The sequence below is a fragment of the Cyprinus carpio genome, chromosome A2 (genome assembly GCF_018340385.1).
Source record: "Cyprinus carpio isolate SPL01 chromosome A2, ASM1834038v1, whole genome shotgun sequence".
NCBI lineage: Eukaryota > Metazoa > Chordata > Actinopteri > Cypriniformes > Cyprinidae > Cyprinus > Cyprinus carpio.
Window position 1 is genome coordinate 5463736 of NC_056573.1, and position 22098 is coordinate 5485833.

Genomic DNA, 22098 nt, shown 5'->3' on the forward strand with positions numbered 1-22098 from the left:
GTTCTAATATGCTGATTATATGTTGAAAACCATTGTGCTGCTTAATATTTTTGTGTAAACCATTTTTCTTTTAGCATTTTTTTGATTAATAGAAATTTCAAAATGTCTTTGCTGTCACTTTTGATCGTTTTAATCTCTCCCTGTTCAATTTTAATTTCTTAAAATAAATTAAACCATAAATCAATGAATTATACTGAGTCCAAATTTGAGTGGCAGGATCAAATACATATCCAAAATCTTAAAAAAAAAAATTTAATTAATAGAGCACAAAGACAAGCAATATCAGTTTTGAATTGTTAGGTTTATTTATCAATTTAATCTCCCACATACATTTCACACAGTGCAAGAATTTAAACCTTAAATAATGTAGATTGGGGCTGGTGCCAATTTTTTCTGTAAACTAGGAGGAAAGTTAAAGGACTGTTTGCCAGTATTAATTCAACAGTCTTCACAAAATAATTACATACAGAAACATTCTACCTTCAATCTGGTCACTTTTGCATTCATATAACCATTAAAACCTTGGCTTAAATGAGCAGGAATGACTAGAATGAATAGGACATTACCTATTATGGAGTTTATTCAAAGTGTAACATTCTTAATCTAGCACAACCTTATTCCACCCTCATTTAAACTAACTAATGAGCAGCACCAGTGTAAATCGGCATTAATGCCTTGAACTGAAATGAATGAATCATGCACATCCAAATGTGAGTGCATCTTCCAGGCAATGAATGTCCTTCTACCATTCATGCCAATAGCTGTTTCACAAATAATATTGCTCTAATTAAGGAAGGTCAGGATACATCTTTACAGTTTAAGGCATTGAAAAAGGAGTAATTACAAAATAAAATTTTTCATAAAGTGTCCATTTGGCACACACCAAAAAGTAAAAAAAGAAAATTAAAATAAATCTGGGAATACATGTGTTTGCACATGCATATGTGTGTCTGTACAGTTTATTGTAATTGTGAAAAAAAAAAAAAGTTTGTCTCATATTACACCATCTAGCCTCTGACAATATGCATTAATGGAAAGACAATGGAGGCTGTTTATTGATCAGTTGAGGCTGTTTATTAGTCGAGTCCAACTACTCTCCAGTTTTGCTCCCAGAGCTGTTCTTGAACTTCACCACCATGACAGTGATGTTGTCGGGACAGCCGCGGTAGAAAGACTGCAGCACAATGCTCTTGGCGCCAAAGTGCGGCTCATCCAAGCGTTCCCGCACAAAGCGTACGGCCTCCTCGTTGCTGAACGCATCCCACAGGCCGTCGGAGGCTAGGATCATGAACTCCGGCTGGAGCTTGTCCAGGTCAAAGGTCAAGATATCTGGGTCTGGGATGACCACATTCAAGTTCTTGAGAGGGTAGTCACCGAGTGAGCGCGACATGGCGAGGATGCCTTGCACACGCCAAGAACCGTTGAAACTGATGAAGCCACCTGGGCAATGTGATCACAGAGACGTGTTATATTCACACAGTGCAGTCACAGCGAGGTAATCTGGAACTGTCAGAAAGCCAACACATCTTCAAAAATGTTCTTTATAACTGTATTAAGCTTAAAAGTTTAATTATGTCCATTAACTAACCAATAGTTAACGGGGAGGCACGCTATAGGTGAATAGGCTACAAATGTTTTTTTTTTCCATTGAATTTAAATTAAACTGTCATATAAAAACATACAAAAGTTTGCTGTATTGTAACTTCCCCATTTAAATATAGAGTTTTTTTTTTTTAATTGTAAATGATATATTTTATTAAATAAACAAACTCACCTGCTCTCTTGATCCTCTTGCGCTCTTTCAGCTGGTAAGGCTTGTGATCATGTGACAAGGCCACAGCGTTGCCGTCCTTGTCACAGAGAACGCCGCGAGAGTCTCCGACATTTGCCACAGTTAGTTCACGGTCTGACAACAAGGCTATCAAACACGTCGTGCCTGAAAGCAAAAGAGGGATTCAGCATTGTTTACTGTTTCCAGTCAGCTAAAGCCCACTGATAAGATCAACCTCAACCACACGCTCGTCCCTGCTCACCTGCTTCATCATGGCTGGCAGAGAACTTCTCCACCATGTCCCGGTCCACAGCCAGAATGCGCTGCTCTAGGATGGAGGGATAGGACAGAGAGCTGTCTTTCTTTTCCCGCACATAGGCCTGCAGCTGTTGTTTCAGAGCCTCAGGTAGGTGGGCCTTCACATAATCAGCGGCTGCCTGCGAGAAACAGTAAAAACAATGAGGAACTCGCTGTTCCTGTCACAAAAAAGCTCACTTCAGCATTTATAATTGATATTCATGAGTTCATTCATAATACTGATAACTGAAAAACTTTAAGGTGTTCATAATGTGGAGAAATTTAAATAGAGTCTTTTAATGTCATATTATGATTCTGGTTCTAAATATTACTGATAAGATTTAAACTATTGTTACACTGTGACAATTTTTCTGTAAGTCATGGTAAAAATATATGAGTCTTTATTTTTTGCTCAGAAAAATAAAATTAAAATCACACACATTTTAATGTACAAAAAAAATAAATTTTTTTTAAAGCTATTAAATTTTGAAACTTAAACTATATATTTCTTTCTTATTGCATTAATGATAATAGGATTTTATTTGATTGATAATAGGACTTCCATTCTGGAAATCTTCCTAAAATTGTCATGAAATTAATGTCACTTCATTTTCATGATTAAAATAAATAATTATGAATAGATTTTATTTATATATTTTTTTAATTAAAATTTGATTATATGTATTTATTTATATGTTTTGTAATTTGTATTAATTTATAATAAATTATATATATATGTATTTTGACACAGGAATGTTATTGAAGATATTCACCCATATAGCAAAAATACTGTAATTTCATAAATAAATAGACTGATTGACTGATAAAGGGTTTACTTAATTCAGTCAGTCTATCCAAAAATTAAAACTACCATCATTTATTTACCCTCATGTTGCTCCAAACATGGTTTTCTTTCCTCTGCAGAAATTTTTTTTTGTGTCCAGCAGAAGAAAGTGAGTCATACAGGTATGGAGTGACATGAGGGTGAGTATATGATGGCAGAATGTAAATTTTGGGGTGAACTGTCCCTTTAAAAGAGGCGCAAGAGCTCTCGCCAGATGGAGTTTGCAGCAGAATACAGATGAGGGGACAGAAAGTCTCTAGAGAGTGAGTGCCCTTTCCAAACACTGCCAGATCACCAAAACATATCGATTCCCGAACTCTGGTTCCCCATTATCAGTCAAGATGGTTTGGATTCCTTTCAGCAGCTCACACTACAGCCTTGTGCATTTTCAACCAGTGACTCAGCAGTGCCATGCTATAAACACACTGATAAAACCAGAGAAGCAAACACAATACCTGTCTGCCAAGAGAACGCTGCAGTCTCTTTCGAAGCCACTTCCCGGACAACAGTGAGTTGCTGCTTTTCAGAAAAGACATGGCGGAGCCTCCTGATGAAGCCGATGCATTATTTACGCAGAAGCAGCAGAACACTTACAGAATAAGCAGATATAGCTCAGGGTCATTTACACACAGCAGTGATTTTAAACCTGTAAATAGCACAGAGTCCAGCCTTTCCAAGCTTAGATCAGAGATTGGGGAGCTGCTGAATTCTGCGTCCTCTATATGTCCAGACTAGAAGTACAAACTCATTATCTAAAAAAAATTGGCTGCTTAACTTGAATGTAGTTAGCTACTATTTGAAAAGGGTAAAATTGCTTCCTTAACACTACTAATATTAGCCGACAACAATTACGGTCATCGTTATATTGTGCGTCTGAAAATAACACAGATTGAAAAGCTGTGCTTCTCTGAAGGCGTCACAATCTGAATTATTCAAAGTATGTTGATCATTGGGTCTCAGGAACAAAGACAGTAGGGTGGTGGTGACCCGCAGTGACCTCTATCCACTCAAGACCCTCCCACTGCAAACACACTGCAGTCATGCATCCATGTGACTTCCTTCACACACCAACACAGTGAGAGCTTTATTATTGCTTATAAGCACCTGTGTTCAAACATATCGGTGTATTCCTGTGAATGTGTATTCCTATCAGTTCATTCCTGTGAATCTCATGAAAAATCTAAATGAATGATATTTTGTAAAATACCACAGTGTTAAAAATATACATATATAATTTTAACAAATTAATAAAGGTATTGCAGTGTGTATTACTGCATTGCATTTGCATATTGTTATCAAAATCTCACAATGCAAAATAAATAGAAATAAACTTACAAAAGATACATTATTGAGTTATTACGGTCCATAAATTTAGGCTCAGTACAATTATTTTAAACAAGTTATACTTTTTTTCAGCAAGGATGCGAATAAAATTGATCAAAAGTGTCAGTAAATGTTATATATATATTAAATGTATAATGTTATATAAATAAAAGCAACAGTTTTCAACATTGATAATAGCAGTTTATGTTTCTTGTGCAGCAAATCAGCATATTAGAATGATTTCTGAAGGATCATGTGACACTGAAGACTGGAGTAATGATGCTGAAAATTCAGCTTTTGTATCACAGGAATAATTGACACCTTAAAATATATTCAAATAGAAAACAGTTATTTTAAATCGTAATAATATTTCACAATATTACTGTTTTTACTGTATTTCTGTTCAAATAAATGCAGTCTTGGTGAGCATATGAGACTTTTCTTTCTTACTGACCCCAAATTATTTGTAGGGTTCTTTTTCTATGTTCAAAATACCCCCCACCCCATGTGATGTGGTCATGGTTTAAAGGAATTTATCCATTTAGAGCATTTAGAATCAGATTTAAAGAAGACATAGTATTTCATACATAAGCTCACAACACTCACACTTTCATACCAGCATCGCTAATTAAAAGCTCAATTTACCAGGCCTAATTCAAGATTACAATAACGAGAAAACCAGCCCACCGGGGGAATAGAGGAAAGACAAGCGTTGATTAGGCCAACTTGTTAGTAGGAGCTCTCATCATTTGCAGACACCACAGGGCAAAGATGATGAAACACAAGCCTGTCTATTTAGCAGGATATTTTTAACAGACCCCACTGGAGCCCCCATTTTATGGAGGAACTCCAGACCTAGTTTTTACTTGTGACATATTAATTCATAACTCACATTTGCATTGCAAACTTTACATGCAAATCCTAACCAGAGTATGACTGGCTGTTGGCTATTGACCATTAGCTACTGTCTTCATCATCTGTGAGTTGATCAATCAATTCCATCTACTGCTGAGGTGTTTCAACCAGTCGGCTGTTGCCCAAGAAAACAAGTACAGCCCTTCACATCTGTAACAAATCAACATGAGATCATTGATAAAAAATGACTAATTGCAAGCAGCGCAATTGGCTCAGACTTGTGACTGGGTGGGGTGTTCATCCTGTTGTTTGGTATCAGATTTATGTGCTGAACATTGTGAGAGGCTGGAAAACACTGCCTCTATAATTTCTGGAAAAAATAAATGTATAATTAAACCTGACACTGTTGCTATTCTGTGCCTCTGGTGCCGGTGTGTTTACAAAAATTCAGTTATTTCATCAAACATACAGTAAAAACAGTAAAAGTGAAAATTATTAAAATTTTAAATAACCATTTTCTTTTAAAGATGTAATTCTGTAATGGCAAAGCTGAATTTTCAGCATCATTACTCCAGTCTTCAGTGTCACATGATCCTTCAGAAATCATTCTGATAAGCTGATTTGTTGCTCTAAAAACATTTCTTATCGTCATCAATGTTGAAAACAGTTGTGCTGATTAATATTTATAGTTTTTAAAAAAAAAAAAAATTTCAGGATTCTTTTTAATTATTCCAGAGCAAATGCAAATGCAAATGAAAATGTTAAAGATTATTTTTAATTATTTTATATATATTTATATAAAATAAAAAATATTAAGATATATATATATATATATATATATATATATAAAGATATATCTTGATTCTTTTCAAATGTAGAAAAATATCAAGATCCCAAATGTTAGGTAAATCGTCCAGCCCTATTCAGTATACTCTACGAAATAAAGGTACAAAAGCTGTCACTGGGGCAGTACCTTTTTAGGTACTAATATGTACACTTTAGGTACTAATATGTAACTTTAAGGTACCAATATGGACTGTTTAGGTACAAAGGTGTGCCTTTTGAAAAGGTACTGCCCCAGTGACAGATTTGTATCTTTTTATCTGCGAATGTAGTAATAAAAACTCAAGTGCTCTTCTTTCTATTAAGTGAGTGTTTCAGTAATCCCACATTAACAGTTTAGTTTAGGTAATAATTATCATGGCCTTTCCATTTCACAACCAGAAAAATCAGCCAGTACGGGTATCAATTGAATTTGACAAGTCTACATATACAGATAAGACTCATAATGTCAGGACGTTTGGGTCAGCAAACATTTATGGGAGGAGATAGTGCAGATTAAAAGACCTTTACTGGGGTCGAAGAGCATGAGGTTGGCACATTTTAATCTATTAACTGCTTGGATAGCAGGAGGACCTCTGGACATTTCTATAAACAAATCCCACTATAAATAGAGTTTAGGCATTCCATATATGATCATGAGAGTCAGAAACAGTCAACTAGACTGGTGAGGAAAATAGCTGAACTGTAAAATCCAAATTCAAAGAGCTCCCTGAGCTGTTTTAATAGGTTTCCACATCCATCAGCTCTACTTAAACATTGTGAGCTGTTCATTTCATTGCTCAAGTGAATCTCAAAAGGCATTCAAACTTGAAGTCAACCAGCATCCGTCTGCTTTACTGCACAATGAAGAAGATAAAATGAACATCTGTCTGTGCTCCATCCAGGCTGGGAAATCAGACTGGTCAGAGCAGATGTCTGGGGGAAGGGGAACTGACTGAACGCACCAGACAAGTATCAATTGGCTGCATTAGAGCAGGCTACTCATATAACCATTATAAAGGCATTTTGTGAAAATCTCGCAGATTCTACATTGTAATGCACTAAAAACTTTCAGGCCATTTATTATTTGGAAGTAATGCAATAATATAATAATTATTATTATTATTATTATTATATTATTAATGAAAACATTTAAGTATTTTGGATGTAAATCTTAAAAAATCGTGGTTAACCAATGGTGTGATTTTAAGGAAGCGGTGTGGCTAAAAGATATTAAAGACTATAGAATATTTATAAGAATATAATATAGTCTTAAAGGGACTTTGAAGATATACAGAAAAAGGTATATAGCATATTTCGCATACATACATGCATATACACACATATATATAAACTTATCCACAATATTACTCAAATTGTTTAAAATAGAAAATATCTAGGAGGTAAATTTTTTTAAAATTTTCCATTTTCATTTGACTTTTGTTGTGCATTTTTTTTTTGTCATTTTTTTGTTTTTGTTCTTTTTGTGTGTGTGTGTGTATATATATATATATATATATATACAGAGAGAGGGGGAGAGAGAGAGATTTTAGTTATTTCTGTTTAAGTTTTAGTTTTCTTTATTTTAGTAGGCTACATCAAGCTACATTAAAATGAGAACTGTTGCCTTGGCAACTAGCTGAAACAAAATGTTTTTTATTCAAGAATAATTTTTTTTTATCGTTAGCTAACTATAATAACCATGAATTTAAGTACTTGTATATAAACTCTTAAAAACAGTCAGTCTTAAAGGGACAGTTCACCCATTATTTATTCACACTCGTGTTGTTCCAAATCTGTATGACCTTCTTTTTTCCCCAACCAACACAAAAGATGATTCACTCACTGCGTGGAGTAAAATTACACCAGAAGCAAAATAAAAGGTTATATAGGCTTGACAGAGAGAATATTTTTGTGAACTATTTCTTTAAACGTTAGAACATTCACACTCACTTTCTTTCTTTTCTTTCTTTTCTCTCACACTGCTACTGGCACCTGTTCAGAGGCGCCACTTTTATGATACTTTTGGGGTGATTTGTTTACGTTTAGGAGCTTTACAACCCCAGTCCACATCTGCGTTCAGAACATTAAAAAATGTTAAAGATTGCTTCATAGTCCTTCCTTTTATGTCACAGAGAAATGAGTCAGGAACACGGGTTTGGAACAACATGAGGGTGAGTAAACATATTTTTGCATTAACTGCTGCTTTTGAAGGTCGTCTCAGCACAACGTTCCCTTAATGTTTGGTTAATTTGAGAACCAACTCCCAACGTTCTCCGAACGTTCTTTTTAGAATTTCACCTTCTTTAACAGTAAGCTAGCGGTGGAATTGGGTCTGTCCGTCTTTCGCCCCGACTCTCATCAGCACCCACGCTTCTTACCTCCCCGCCGTGGCCGTCAAAAATGGCAAAGATTGAAGGGTGGCTCCTGTTGACCAGGTCGGTAAGCACCTCGAAGCGGTCCTCCATGTGGTCTCTGCGGCCCTGTATCGAGTACACCGCGACATTGCTGTTCTTGAACTCCCAGGTCTTGGAGAACTCCGCGTCCAGCACGTCCAGACCGCCGAGTCTGTCGTTCATCATCATCTCCGCCACTTTTCCCTTCACCATCTTCACGGCATCCCGGCTGGACTTGACGATGGTTTTCACCTCGTCCGTGTGGAAGAAGTAACTCCAAAGGGCCAAGCTTATACATAACAGAAACAAGGTCTCTGGCCTGAGCAAGAAATAACGCATGATGCGACCCAAAAGAGACAAAAGCGTCATTGTGTCTCCTATCATCACACGCTCGGGGACTGAAGTATGGGCTTCAAATTACTTCATTAGACCGATATTAAAGCCCATCTGCAGCACGACGTGTTTGATCCCCCGCCGGAAAGCCCGAACACAACGACGCAAACGCTCGAACGGCCGGTGGTTATATGATAAGACACAGATGGAGCGAGATCCCGGTGCTTCCAGCTGCAGTCTGGCGCTCGTGCCCTACCGACGGGCTGCACACAACCGCACATATCCCATTACCCCCAACGACAGCGAATGCACTCCCTCCCATAAAGCCATCTGTGTCGCTAGTTAGCGTCTTCGACGAGTCTCTGCTCAAAACGGGCTGTTATTTTGTCGATACACGCGTCATGGAGAGTTTTAACGCACTTTATCGCCAATCTGTCGATACACATGCTGCCGCTGCGTGACTGGGTGCAGCGCCGGGTGGAACGGTGAAAACACACACAAAAAGCACTACAGATATCACATCTTATCGGTCCGTTAGCTTGAGAAGCCTACGTCAGACTACATTTCAGCAAACAGATTTTTTTTTTTTTACCGATGCCGCAACGTGAAAGGCCGTGACGTCCAGCGTAACTGTACAAACACAGCGCCACGCGTTAACCCCCCACTTTTCTCACTTTCAAGAAGCTACCTCCTGTGCAAAAAGGCACCTCTTTGGTGGTTGTGTTTCATTTTTATGTTTTGTAGGAAAGATTATATTTATGGCTATGTGATCTGCTTAATCTTTTCCCCATCCGTCCATCTACCCGTTTATTTATTTATTTTGAATGTAATTGTTTTTATTATTAGGCCTACTCTCTCTCTCTCTCTTCTGAATTTTAATGGATATGTATTGTTTGGCCATCCTTGAACCCCTGGCTCTTTTCCTTGGGATGTTTTTTCAATTGTGTAATCCATAAGCAAGAGTTCAAGAACAGAAAAGCAGAAGAAGAAAAATAAAAAAAGAGCACCACGCTGTTGACATTGGCTGCAGAATCTTGGGTTTTAATTTGTAACTTTTACCTTGGTTTTATTGGGTAAATGTCATATTTATAATATTGGTCCTGTCCAATAAAATCAATTAGTTAGTATGTAAAATTTGCTGTAGCCTGTATAATATTTAATATGGTTGTCCATTGTCTGTTGTTTATGTTAAGTTACATAACATATACATAAAATATATGGTGAAATGGCATCCCAAAGCAACCAATCCAAAACCAGGGCAAGAATATTTGTGTAGTTTATATAAAATGTCAGGCATACAGTTACCCATAGCATTCTATAGTTCATCTAAAAGCAGTTTTAAGCTATTTTTTTTTCCAATAATTTCTGTAGTAATGTGCCACACTGTAATACCATTTAAAATGAGCAAGAAAAGGCAAAAATTAATTAATATAAAACCTACTGTATCATATATTTCAAAAAAAAAAAAAAAAAATTCTAAGGCCTGTAAATGACCATCACAAGCAAATCCAGCTGATCACAATCTTCTACAGGCATTTTACATTAATCATATATCATTTATTAAAAATCATATATAAATGTTGAAATGTGAGTATCAAATATAATACAACAGGCTTTTGTGAAACATTTATTTGTACATCTCTCAATCTTTATTGTACTGCACTGATTATATGTTTTGAAGCTACAGAGTTTTGATCATAAAAATAAGCATTTAAAGGTGCAGTATGTAAGTTTCTGACTCTACTAAAGCATAAACGTACCATAAATATTTTTTTTGATGTTTTTTAAGAATGATGATTTGTTATAATTGTTTATTTGTATGGAAAATGATGCTGTAGTTTGTTATTCTCCTTTGAAAATGTGCGTTCCGGGTCGGAATGATTGTCTCTGTTTTGGTTTGTGAAACTCGCCCACTGACAGTTTACCCGATTGTATTTGCCAGTTGGAGGAAAACATAGCATATTTCATTTTATTCATAGTCAAGTGCGCTAGTTCCTGTTGGTGTCATCAATCTGGCAACCTGCGTGTGCAGAGGAGGAGGGGCAGGGTGAAAAAAACCCTCTCCAATATTTTGAATTTAGACTGCAATACCTAGTTCAACCACTCGGTGTCAATCCTACATACAGCACCTTTAATTATCATCTTAATAAGACATTATTTGAAGATATATAGTGACAACTGATATTTCTATGCTTTTTATCTAAGTAGTCTGCTATACTGTTAAAGATTGAATTGATTTACATTATTAACTATCAGAATTTCATCTTTCTTTTTGTTAATAAATAACATCTCCAATTTTTATATATTTTTAAGCTTCTTTTGTGAGATTTTGCTATATTATAGCTACTATATACAGGCATAAAAGCCGGATGTATAAAATATCATATAAAACATAAAAAACATTTGCAATTTTTTTTTAGTTGTTCTTTTATAATTGTCTTTGGTTCAATAAAGTGTTCCATTAAAAAATAGATTTGTTTTGAATATTATTTCATATGGTAGATGTGGTTAAAATAGTGAATAACTTTAAAGAAACCAGTGACATGTTAAGGATGGAGTATAACAAGACGAAGAATTTTCATGTTACATGCTAACCACCCATTAAAAACAACTATATGCACATTGCTGATGAAAGATGATGTTGTAAACCTCTTGCCTTTTGTAAAATGCAATACACTGAAGAAAACCCTTAAAGATTTTAAACCAGTTATTTTACTTCATGCCCTGACATGATGTTGCATAGGCTTGTCAACTGAAGGATCCATTTAGGCATACCACAAGTAAACATAATGTCAGTAATGGATAAACTGATGCAAAACCGTGATGCAAAAAATTGCTTACAGTACAGTTAGCCTTCCAGAGGCTGAATAATGCATGCACATCTTATTGATTTAATTTTCATCACAGAAGTCTAATGGGATTTATTTTTATGGTGCTCCAGTAATGGAAGCTTAGTGTGGTGTAGAGAAAAGGATCTTTGGTTTGACTAATGGTTTCCATTTTGCCTACCTGGCAACAAGGGCATGTAATTTAGCGCAGGGCATTTGAGCCTCTTGAAGCTAATGGATATGGCCTCTGTAACAGCAGTGAGAGGGCTATCACAGGCTCAGGTAACACCCCACAGCATCCCCCCACACCTCTCATCTCCTACTCCCAATGGTGCCCTTGTGTCCACAGAAACCGTGCTAGACGAGCCTAATGGGCACTGTAAGTGGAGAGGGTAATGCCAGCTAAAACATAGTGCTGTTTGCTAAAGCATAAGTATTGAAGATTTTAACAGACCCATAAACCTTCAGTGCACACTGTAACTCCTTTTGCGTCATGTGTTATACAACACGATTGATAGGTCAATGACAAAGAAAAAACGTAGCTTAAAAAAATATAAAAATTTTATATATATATATATATATATATACTATATATATATATATATATATATATATATATTTTAGGACAACTTTGATGAAAGGTGTTGATCCACTTCAAATGTTGACTAGTTTGTGTGTGTGTGTGTGTGTGTGTGTGTATATATATATATATATATATATATATATATATATATAAATAAACGACCTTTAACACTAGCTTGCTCTATTCTTTTTCTATTTTATCTGTTTTCTTTTTATTATATTATTTAAAAGCCCTTGCTATGTGTACTGCGTTAAGCTAACAGAAACTTGTTATAGCACTTGTATATCATTGCTCTTTTGTTGATTTTGATTGCTTCCATTGTCCTCATTTGTAAGTTGCTTTGGATAAAAGCGTCTGCTAAATGACTAAATGTAAATATAATTATTTAATATATTATATATATAATTAATTATATTTTTTATTATATACATACAATTAACAAATATCATGATATCATTATATATTAAGTAAAATAAAATTAATAAAGTAAAATTTGCCACACTCCATAAGACCATTAACAAGTGGTCAAAAATTCATTAACCCAATGAAACCATTATATGTGGTACATCAATTTCTAAGGTCTCTAGATTATCAACATGATCAAGATTTTACCTGTTGTACACAATCATCCACATGCCTTCTACATTATCCATACATCTATACAAGAAAAAGCATATTAAAAATGTATATGATACAATTTTGAGAAACGTTTATTTGTATATCTCAGTGGATATACTTCACCTTATCTTACAACATGTACAATATGATTAATTGGTCAATGACAAAGGATTTTTTTTTTAAATATATTTTTAAAAAAAAGTTAAAACACATTTGTCAAGTTTGTATGATTTTGAAAAACTTTTATACCATTTTCAACAAGTTTAATTTAATGATTGAAAATGTCATGTGGTGTAACCAAGTAAAAATTAAAGGGTTCATATGATGCTGCTAAAAAGAACATTATTTTATGTATTTGGTGTAATGCAATGTGTTTATGTGGTTTAAGGTTAAAAAAAAAAAAAAAAAAAAAACATTATTTTCCACATAATGTACATTATTGTTCCTCCTCTATGCCCTGCCTTTCTGAAATGCATCGATTTTTACAAAGCTCATCGTTCTGAAAAGCGAGGTGTATGCTGATTGGCCAGATATCCTGTGCATTGTGATTGGCCGTATACCTCAAGCATGTGACGGAATGTTACGCCCCTTGTCATACTGTGATGCCGTGTCCTTGCGTGACGAGACATAACCAATAAAACCCTTTATAAACAAGGCATTTGTTGCATCCAGTGGGGACATAATTACTGATTATAATGACTTATACTGTCTTTTTACACGTTGCATTGCATATCGCGCAACATAAACATAAAACCATGTCTGCATTTGTGATCGGAGAAAAGACAAACAAGCCTACTCTACTGCTCAAAACTCGCATTTGGATCATCAGTGGCAAATTCTTTAAATATAAAACATGTACTTACAGACTGTGAGTCAGAAGCACCAGACTGTCCTTGCAAAGTTGGCACTGTCTCACTTTATAGAACAGCCTTTGAGCACAGACCCATTGTAGGCTAGTCTGCAGGTTCCATAAAACAGTGCTCCATAAAATGCATCACACAGCGTCACACACTTACTAGCTTGAGTGAGCAGAGGCCAGCGGGTTAGAGAACAGCATGGCCGGTGGATTCGATGAAGGACACATGACCCCGGGCTGGACTGCGCTTCGTCCACAGTGAAATCCAATCCGGCGATCCACAGTGCAAAGTTGATGTATTTCCTCAGTGACCAGCTCTAGGCATGACGAAGCGGATATCATCCTCTTTTGGAAGGCCAAACAAAGTAGTTTCGCTTTCACAACAAAACACAGCGTCTCCACAACATGGCGGCAACAATACTACAGCAAGAATAAAAGTTATGCCTTTTTTCTTTGCGTGAACATTTGGGCGGGGTTATGCTAATCTTCCCACACAGTGACGTAGCAGTGGGGGCATGTTTAAACGAGGCTTTTTTAAGGGGGCGTGGACAAGTCTTAACTTTGATGAAGAACATCTCCTTGGATTTGAGACTTTAGTCTTTGCAACTTTACAGATCTTCTTTATGCACCAAGAGTTTGTAACACTCCAAAGAGAAAGGAAAAATTGAAATCACATCATATGACCCCTTTAAAACTATTTTTATTACACATTGAATATGTTGTAAAATATATTGGTTAAGGTAATTTTTTTTTTTAATTTAGCCTATAAATAGGCTACTTCAATAATAATTATTTGATAATTACAAATTTTTGTATACATAATTTATTTTTTTGAGAGATCGCAACACAAGACATATTATTTCCTAATTTCCTGTTTTTGTTTGTTTATTTCTGCATGTACACCACATGACTTTTGTGGGGGTTTTACCCCCAAACATTAATACTTTAAAAAAAAGTTCAAGAAAATAAAAACATGCTCATAAAGCTCCTGCAATAAAACAGGAGCAAAACAGTTCCATAGTCATACACTGATTGTGACATTATACACTACAGCAACATAATACCCTAATATTGTGGTGGCAGCAAGTTCCCCAGATAATCTAAACGTTTAGGTAATGTGGAAGTTGTTGAAGATATATGCTCAGTTTAAAATGGCATAATCTTGGTTTGAACACAGCCATGCTTTAATCACACACGACTGATCTGACAAATACTGGAGGTGCAATTCATAAGCTTTTACCTTGGCTGATGTCATTGCACCACTGGGAGACATCATATCACACCATGAGGTACAAGATCAACATCTCAACTCTGGGGTTACTCTGGGCAGTAACCCCCTGAGATATAAAAGTCACTAGTGCTGGATTTCCTGAAGGAGGGCTACAGAAAGACTGCTATGACTTTGTTTCGTGGGCCAACATCTCATTTTCTTTGATTATTTAACTTCCCTTTGAGCTTCGGCCAAATGGACCAGTTACACAGAATTCAGGCCACATTTCAGTAGAAGGCAGTTTTGACCCCAGGTTTCTTCGTTCAAATTTTGTACATTTATACTGTTAGGAAGTAGACTGTGTGTCTGATGGGAGGGTTTGAAGGCATCTAGGATACATGACCATTTGCCCCTCAAGTGTTAGTGTTTTCTCCACTGAGACCGTTCAAAAATCCCCCAAAAGACTCTGATTCTCTTTGATCCTTGGGAAAATCATGACTTATTTAACCTTTGTTTAACATCGTGCAGCATGCAATTTTGCTTCTGAAACTTTGTAAGAGAGCTTCAGTGTACATGGACTGATACCATTAGTTAAATGTGTGTGTGTGCGCCTCAAAAAATTCTCTAAAACATTATATTTCAAGTAAATGCTTCTAATTATCAAAAAAATCAGTAAATAATGTATAATGTATAATGGTTTACACAAAAGCATTAAGCAGAAGATCTTAGCATTAATGATACTCTCATACAGAGACTCAACATAAGGTATTCAGAAACATTGCACCTAAAATGAATGAGTTTTATTGCATTAGAAAATATCAAGTGTTAAGTTTTTAGAACTAACTTTTCTGAGCCATTTTTTTTTAAACTGTTAAATTTTAGTAAATATAACCCCCCGGAGCCCTGCAGTTTAGATTCAACCCTAACTAAACACACCCGATCCAACTAATCAAGTCCTTCAGGCTTATTTGAAAACTTCATGGTATGCGTGTTGAAACTAAACTCTGCAGGGCTCCGGCCCTCCAGAAATTGAGTTTGACACCCCTACTTTAAGGCTACTGGCCCATCGACAGGCTGTTGTAGGCCTACACCTATAACGTAAATTGTTTGCGTCTATCTTTTTTATTATCTATTTACTTCCTGGGCCCAATTGTATTATATTTAACTGAATTTTAGTTCAAACACAAAATTGTCATGAACTTCAGTTCATTCATAGTCGTATGAAAACTATTGTGAGTAACTTTAATGTCTTAAATCTTTGTGTGCACTTGAATTGCCCTTCTAAGTGATTTAACACAAGGGATACAGATGCATAAGAATAAGAAGGACTGATACGTTACTTTGTAAAGCCATCTCATTAACTTCTCCTCGAGTATCAAATCCTCAGGCCTGTGCCAAGTGTATGTCACCTGCCCATGCAGTAGAAAACACTCTCATTGGCTGGACTGAGGGGCGACGGGGAGGCACAGGTAGTTAAAAGGTAGTGATCTGGATGCAGTTTTCTCTTAAGAGAAGAGAACGGAGAGGTGTCACGCAAGTTCAACGACTAGGTAAGTATTAGCAGTATTTCTTCTTCAGAAAATGTAAAGATCTAGTTTATCAGCTTCCATTTGGCATCCACTTCTGTCGTCAGCGCATTTTGTTGCTGTTTGTGTGCAGCTACTTGTACAATGCCCAATATTGTCCACCCGGTCATCCTGCTGATGGCCTTGCTGGTGGTAACAGCAGGGAATCAAGCATCACTACCCAAGACTACACCGTGGCCACGACTGAAACCCACTAAGAAACCTCCGCCTCGAGATGAAGGGGGTCCTCCACAGCCACCCGGCCCCTTAGGGTCCCATCCGATAACCACCACTGTGAGCCCCACTGCCAGTGGCATCACAGAGGAAGTCACAGACTCCATGATGGACGCTTACTCTACTTCTCTCACTGATAGCACCACCTACTCCAGTGATGCTTATTCTACTGACTACCACACGGAGGCCATGGTTCCTCCTGGGGTGGGCCCTGGGAACTACACGTTGGACTACAATGAGTGCTTTTTCAACTTCTGTGAATGTTGTCCACCAGAGAGAGGTCCTCCAGGACTAGTGGGAGAAAAGGGATTGCCGGGTAAGAAGATGAGTCGCACTTGCCTAGTTGATATCTATCTTAATCAAATGCCAAATTAAACTTTGCCCTTTAATTGTCATCTTGCAGGTATTCCAGGGGAAAAGGGGGAGATAGGACCTCCTGGACCTCCAGGTCAGGATGGACTCACTGGTGCTCCAGGGCCACATGGAGGAAAAGGTCTGTATGGTAATCTCATGTGCTTGTGTTCAACATAAGTATTAACAAGAGATGATCAAAACGGTTCAATAAAAAAATAAGTTGATGTTGAGTAACTTATATTTTAGGCAAAATATTGCCAGTTACATTGTCATTCCAAAATGAAGCCAAAACTGAATCAACAGCGTTTCCAAGCAACACACAGTGCTGATTCCATAATGAGTTAATGTTTTTGAACAAACTGGTTTAGTGAACCATTCAATGACTCAAAATATATTAATTTGTTTGTTTCTGAATGAATTATTGACTGCGTCCAAAATTGAATACTGTCTGAGTAAATACATTTGATGAGGAACAAACTTGAAACTGAACAGCAGTGAAGCAACGCAACTGACAACGTAGTTTATTTAATATTCAAGGCAGTGATCAGTCTTTTTGACTTCATGATTTTAACAGATAAAGGTTACTTTTACAGTCTTTATAAGTATTTCTTTATGTTTGCATTGACCTTATCAGACTCAATATTTCAACTCTGTTATTGCAAAGCCCTAATAACAGTGATGATTTTTTTTTTTTTTTATTATAATGTAGAATTTCTGAAACTAAGCGGTATCAGAACAGTAAATCAAAAGTATGTTAACTTGGCTACTATGTCATGTGACCTGCAGCATCAGTTGTGTTACTTCACTGCCATTAACAACAACTCTATCGTGGCTTCACGGGATAGCAAAGTGTCTACTGAATGTGCACTTCAGAGCACTTTTAGGCTACTGTTTTAAATTTAAATTTATGCATTTAGCAGACACTTTTATCCAAAGCAACTTACAGTGCATTCAGGCTATCAATTTTTACCTATCATGTGTTCCCGGGGAATCGAACCCCCAACCTTGCGCTTGTTAACGCAATGCTCTACCACTTGAGCTACAGGAACACATGAATACATGAATTATGAATACAACACATTAAGGAATACTATTTATTTCACTTACTGTTTTTTTGCCTATTATATAATACGGTAGTCGGCATATTTGGATGCAGAAACTGTTTAAATAAATTGGTTGAGAGATTGTTATGAAAATAGTTGGTCAGTGAATTAATGTAACCTGCAGAAAGCGAAAGAGAACTTAATGGTTAATGATGTTACAATTGTGAGTTCCAAATCTAAGCTTTCATATAAAGGAGTGAAAGGAATTTAGGCAAATACTGTTTATAAAAGGACCATAATTATTTTTTTCTTTCACAACTTCCACATATTCAACAAAGGATTAGGGACACTGACACTCCTCTGTTGATTGTGTATACAAATGTCCTTGATTTGCAAGAAGACCTTGACCTTAGTTAAGGAGAACTGCATAGAGTTTATGTGTGTATTCTCAAGGCTTCTCCTTCTGTGACCCTACCAAAGAAAAAAAAACAAAAAACAATTACCACGCCTACATCAAATAGACTGAACTGCTCCCTTTTCTTTTAGTGCTGCATGCTCACACAAGTTGGCAAAACCTACAATTAGTCTTGAAACTGGTAATGTTAGTGCCCTAAGATTCCCTGATTCTTCTCTTTTTGTAGCCTGAGCAACCTCTTCACCACTGGAATAAATAAATGCACCAGTGTTCAGGGTTTTTGTAGAGATCTGTGCTGATGAACAGTTTTGGCAAAACTAGACATGTGCAAATCATTCCAGTTTAATGCGGAGTCAAATCTATTGCTGACAATACCAAGTGAAGGTTTGAGAACAAAGCAAACGTATTTGGAGAGATCTTTGAGCACCTTGAGCCACTCAACAGATTTTTAAAACAGAATGTTCCGGTCTTAAACATTGTCTGATTAGACACAATGTCCCCCATTGTTGTGGTAACTTAACAGATAATGTTCGGAAGTTTGTTAACAGATGTCCTTTCCTCCTTCAGGAGAGAAAGGTGATCCTGGAGTGAGTGGGCTACCCGGGATTCCCGGTGTTACCGGGAAACAAGGAGAGAAAGGTACATTCATCTGTGACAAAGGAACTGCTGACATATTAACCTGCAGAACTCCATTTAGTACAGAGACATTTTAAGAGCATTAATTTTACTTGTACAATAAAAAAAACCCAGCATGTTCCCCAAAGAAAAATGCAGTTAGTCCTTGTCCCACACTTTGTTTGACCCAGTTATTACGTGAGACTTTCCACCCTTTTCAAAATAATAGTTTGATGTAATATTCAAGGAAGTGACACCAAAGTCTTTTTGACCACATGATTCTAACAGATCGTTTTTTTTTTTTTTTTAGTATTTCATTATGTTAACATTGACCTTATCAGGCTCTATATTTCAACTCTGTTAAAGTAATGCCCTAATAACAGTAATTATATATATTTTTTTAGAATAATAATGTATAATTCCTGAAACATAGCACTACTGGAATTTACTCAGTTATCCAAGTATAAGAATTACAAATGAACTGTGACATGGTTGAAATAATGTAGAGCTTTAGGATTAGAAGTAATATGAATCTACTGGTATTTATTATATCATGTTTTCATTATGTAATTTTTTCCATCTAAAAAGCTTTATGCATTTTTAGAAAATCTAGAATTTGTATCTGTCACTTACTTTGTTAAACTCTGTTTTGATGTGACATCTTACCCCATTTTAAATGACTGGTTTCATCTTTTTGACACAATATTTAAAAGAGCGACATAGTCAAAGTCTTCTAGACCACACGGTAAGCATTTCATTACGTGTTATATGGACCCTATCAAGCTCAATATTTCAACTCTGTTGTGGTGAATTCTATTTTTGTGTGTGTAATTTCTTACAAGGTACACCAAAACTAAGCAGTACTATTAGAATTTACTCTCTTTACCAAGTATAAGAGTTACAAGTGAACTGTGACAGGGTTGAAATAATATAGTGTTTCATGATTAGAAGAAATAAATAACTACAGGTATGTATTATATTGGTGTTTTAACTACGTAGATCCCACCCCAAAATGCTTTACACATTTTTAAAATTCTAGAATTAGCTTTGTTCTGTCTTTATTGTTAAACTCTGTTATGATGTGACATGCATATAGAATTCAGTTTCTGGTCAACCCTGTTATTATGTGACATGTCCCCTCTTTTTAAAATAATGGTTTGATGTGTTAGACATCATATTCGAAGGAGTGACACACAGCTCCACGGTCTTTAAGTATTTTGTTACATTTACACTCATTATCCTCATCAAGCTCAATAGTTCAACTCTGTTTTGGACAAGCCCTGTAAATGTGTAATTTCGGTCTTCTTTTTGTAAATTTTTTGGCCCACCAAAACTGAGCAATAATATTACAATTGATTGTTATCCAAGTATATGAATTAAAGATTATCTGCAAGGCTGTAACTACTTATGCAGGAGTAAGAATCAAGCATTAAAAATCTCATATGGTGGTCTCAAAGTCTATATGTTGATTATGGCACTTAATGTGGGAAAACAAAAGTATTCATTCAGCAGTAGATTTTTCAAACTGATTTACAGCTTCCCGAGAATGGGCCTTACATTTCGAAATCCATTCGATGTTAATGTGTGCAGGTGAAATGGGCCTCAAAGGAGACAAAGGAGATACAGGTTTAATGGGGCTGAAAGGAGACCCAGGGGACAGGGGAGAGCCTGGCTGGAATGGAACAAAGGGAGAGGTGGGCGAGCCTGGCATACAAGGAGCAGCTGGCCCCCCCGGACCAGATGGCACCAAGGGGGAGAAGGGTGACAAAGGAGACTGTCCATTTGGAGAGAAAGGACAGAAAGGCAGTATGGGGGAGCCAGGGCCTCAAGGGCCAAAAGGAGACATGGGTGTGCCAGGTCTGAATGGCACAGATGGGCTTCCTGGGGCTAAGGGGCCGAAGGGAGATCCAGGACCCCAAGGTAAACAGGGAGAGCCTGGTCCTCCAGGACCCCATGGACCACCAGGGCAGAGGGGGATGCCAGGGATGAAAGGCACACGAGGCCTGAAGGGAGCACGAGGTGTTAGGGGATTCAAGGGCCTTAAAGGTGAACCTGCCGTTCAGAAGCGCTCAGCCTTCAGCGTTGGTCTCTTTCCCAGCCGATCGTTCCCACCACCTGGCCTGCCGATCAAGTTTGATAAAATCATTTACAATGAGGAGGGTCACTGGGACCCCCACGCTAGTAAGTTCAACTGCACTCATGGGGGAGTTTATGTCTTTTCTTACTACATAACAGTGCGTAATCGCCCCCTACGCGCAGCCCTGGTGGTGAATGGCATTCGGAAACTGCGAACTCGTGACTCCCTTTACGGCCAGGACATTGACCAGGCCTCCAACATGGCAGTGCTGCGTCTATCATCTGGAGACCAGGTATGGCTGGAGACTCTGCGGGACTGGAACGGTGTTTATTCCAGTAGCGAGGACGACAGCACATTCTCTGGATTCCTGCTCTATGCTGATGCCACCAAAGACTGATGGCCAGGAATTGCTCTTACCTCTGGAAGAACCATTTTAGACCAGTACTTCATTTTGTAGGGTAAAGCGAAAGCCGCCTATATTATCCAAAGTACTTGAGACCTGAATTTTAGATCTGTCTACTAACAGTAACTGTACAGCCACTAATTATTATGCTACCTGTTTCATTGCCAGAACAATCAATGCTGGATTGTGCTTTAAATTTTTTATAAGCTGATGATTTGTGGCAGCTATGTTGTAGCTCTTTACATATTTATACAAAATAGCCAGCAGCTTATACAATAAAATAACAATGCTTTATTTCTGTCTTGCATTCTTAACCATGCTGTGATTCTTTTTTTAACATTTATGTGATAATAATTTAATTTAAATAAACACGTTAGTTTTATTAATGAACTATAATGAATTATAAATGATAATTTAAAAAATATATATTTTTTAAAATATTTGTTAAATTTTTTTCATGTTAACCTCTTAAGCCCGAAGTGTCCCATCGGTGCCCCAGACCCCTATGTAAAGAATATAGGGATGTGGCATTTATGTCACGATTTTGCATATAACTTCAGAAAACATGAATCGATTGTAGGAAATTGCCCATCGTTGTTTACAGCAGATGCTCATGATTACAAAGAGCCCAAACTCATCATAATCCATCACTCAGA

At 36.8% G+C, this 22098-nt stretch overlaps 2 protein-coding genes across 2 annotated transcripts; one reads left to right on the forward strand and one right to left on the reverse strand.

Moving 5' to 3' along the window:
• Positions 1 to 282: 282 nt before the first annotated feature.
• LOC109109977 (protein phosphatase 1L) lies at positions 283 to 9569 on the reverse strand. The gene is made up of 4 exons (XM_042770470.1): positions 8294 to 9569; positions 2034 to 2208; positions 1775 to 1936; positions 283 to 1440 (listed from the first exon to the last, which is right to left on the reverse strand). The coding sequence occupies exons 1-4, from the start codon at positions 8690 to 8692 to the stop codon at positions 1091 to 1093; spliced, it is 1086 nt and encodes a 361-aa protein (XP_042626404.1). The 5' UTR covers positions 8693 to 9569; the 3' UTR covers positions 283 to 1090.
• Positions 9570 to 14269: 4700 nt separating this feature from the next.
• Positions 14270 to 21736, forward strand: LOC109069402 (otolin-1-A). The gene is made up of 5 exons (XM_042770502.1): positions 14270 to 16286; positions 16396 to 16851; positions 16939 to 17028; positions 18915 to 18986; positions 20553 to 21736. The coding sequence occupies exons 1-5, from the start codon at positions 16229 to 16231 to the stop codon at positions 21434 to 21436; spliced, it is 1560 nt and encodes a 519-aa protein (XP_042626436.1). The 5' UTR covers positions 14270 to 16228; the 3' UTR covers positions 21437 to 21736.
• Positions 21737 to 22098: the final 362 nt, after the last annotated feature.

What these genes read in the sequence shown, in the direction of transcription:
- LOC109109977 (XM_042770470.1), bottom strand. Translation starts at nt 8,692, where the DNA reads ATGATAGGAGACACAATGACGCTTTTGTCTCTTTTGGGTCGCATCATG. An exon ending in TTGACGGCCACGGCGGGGAG is followed by an intron (nt 2,209 to 8,293) that starts GTAAGAAGCGTG and finishes TGTTTCTCGCAG; the next exon opens with GCAGCCGCTGATTATGTGAA. An exon ending in CAAGAGGATCAAGAGAGCAG is followed by an intron (nt 1,441 to 1,774) that starts GTGAGTTTGTTT and finishes CACATTGCCCAG; the next exon opens with GTGGCTTCATCAGTTTCAAC.
- LOC109069402 (XM_042770502.1), top strand. Translation starts at nt 16,229, where the DNA reads ATGCAGTTTTCTCTTAAGAGAAGAGAACGGAGAGGTGTCACGCAAGTT. An exon ending in CACGCAAGTTCAACGACTAG is followed by an intron (nt 16,287 to 16,395) that starts GTAAGTATTAGC and finishes GTTTGTGTGCAG; the next exon opens with CTACTTGTACAATGCCCAAT. An exon ending in CGGGAAACAAGGAGAGAAAG is followed by an intron (nt 18,987 to 20,552) that starts GTACATTCATCT and finishes TAATGTGTGCAG; the next exon opens with GTGAAATGGGCCTCAAAGGA.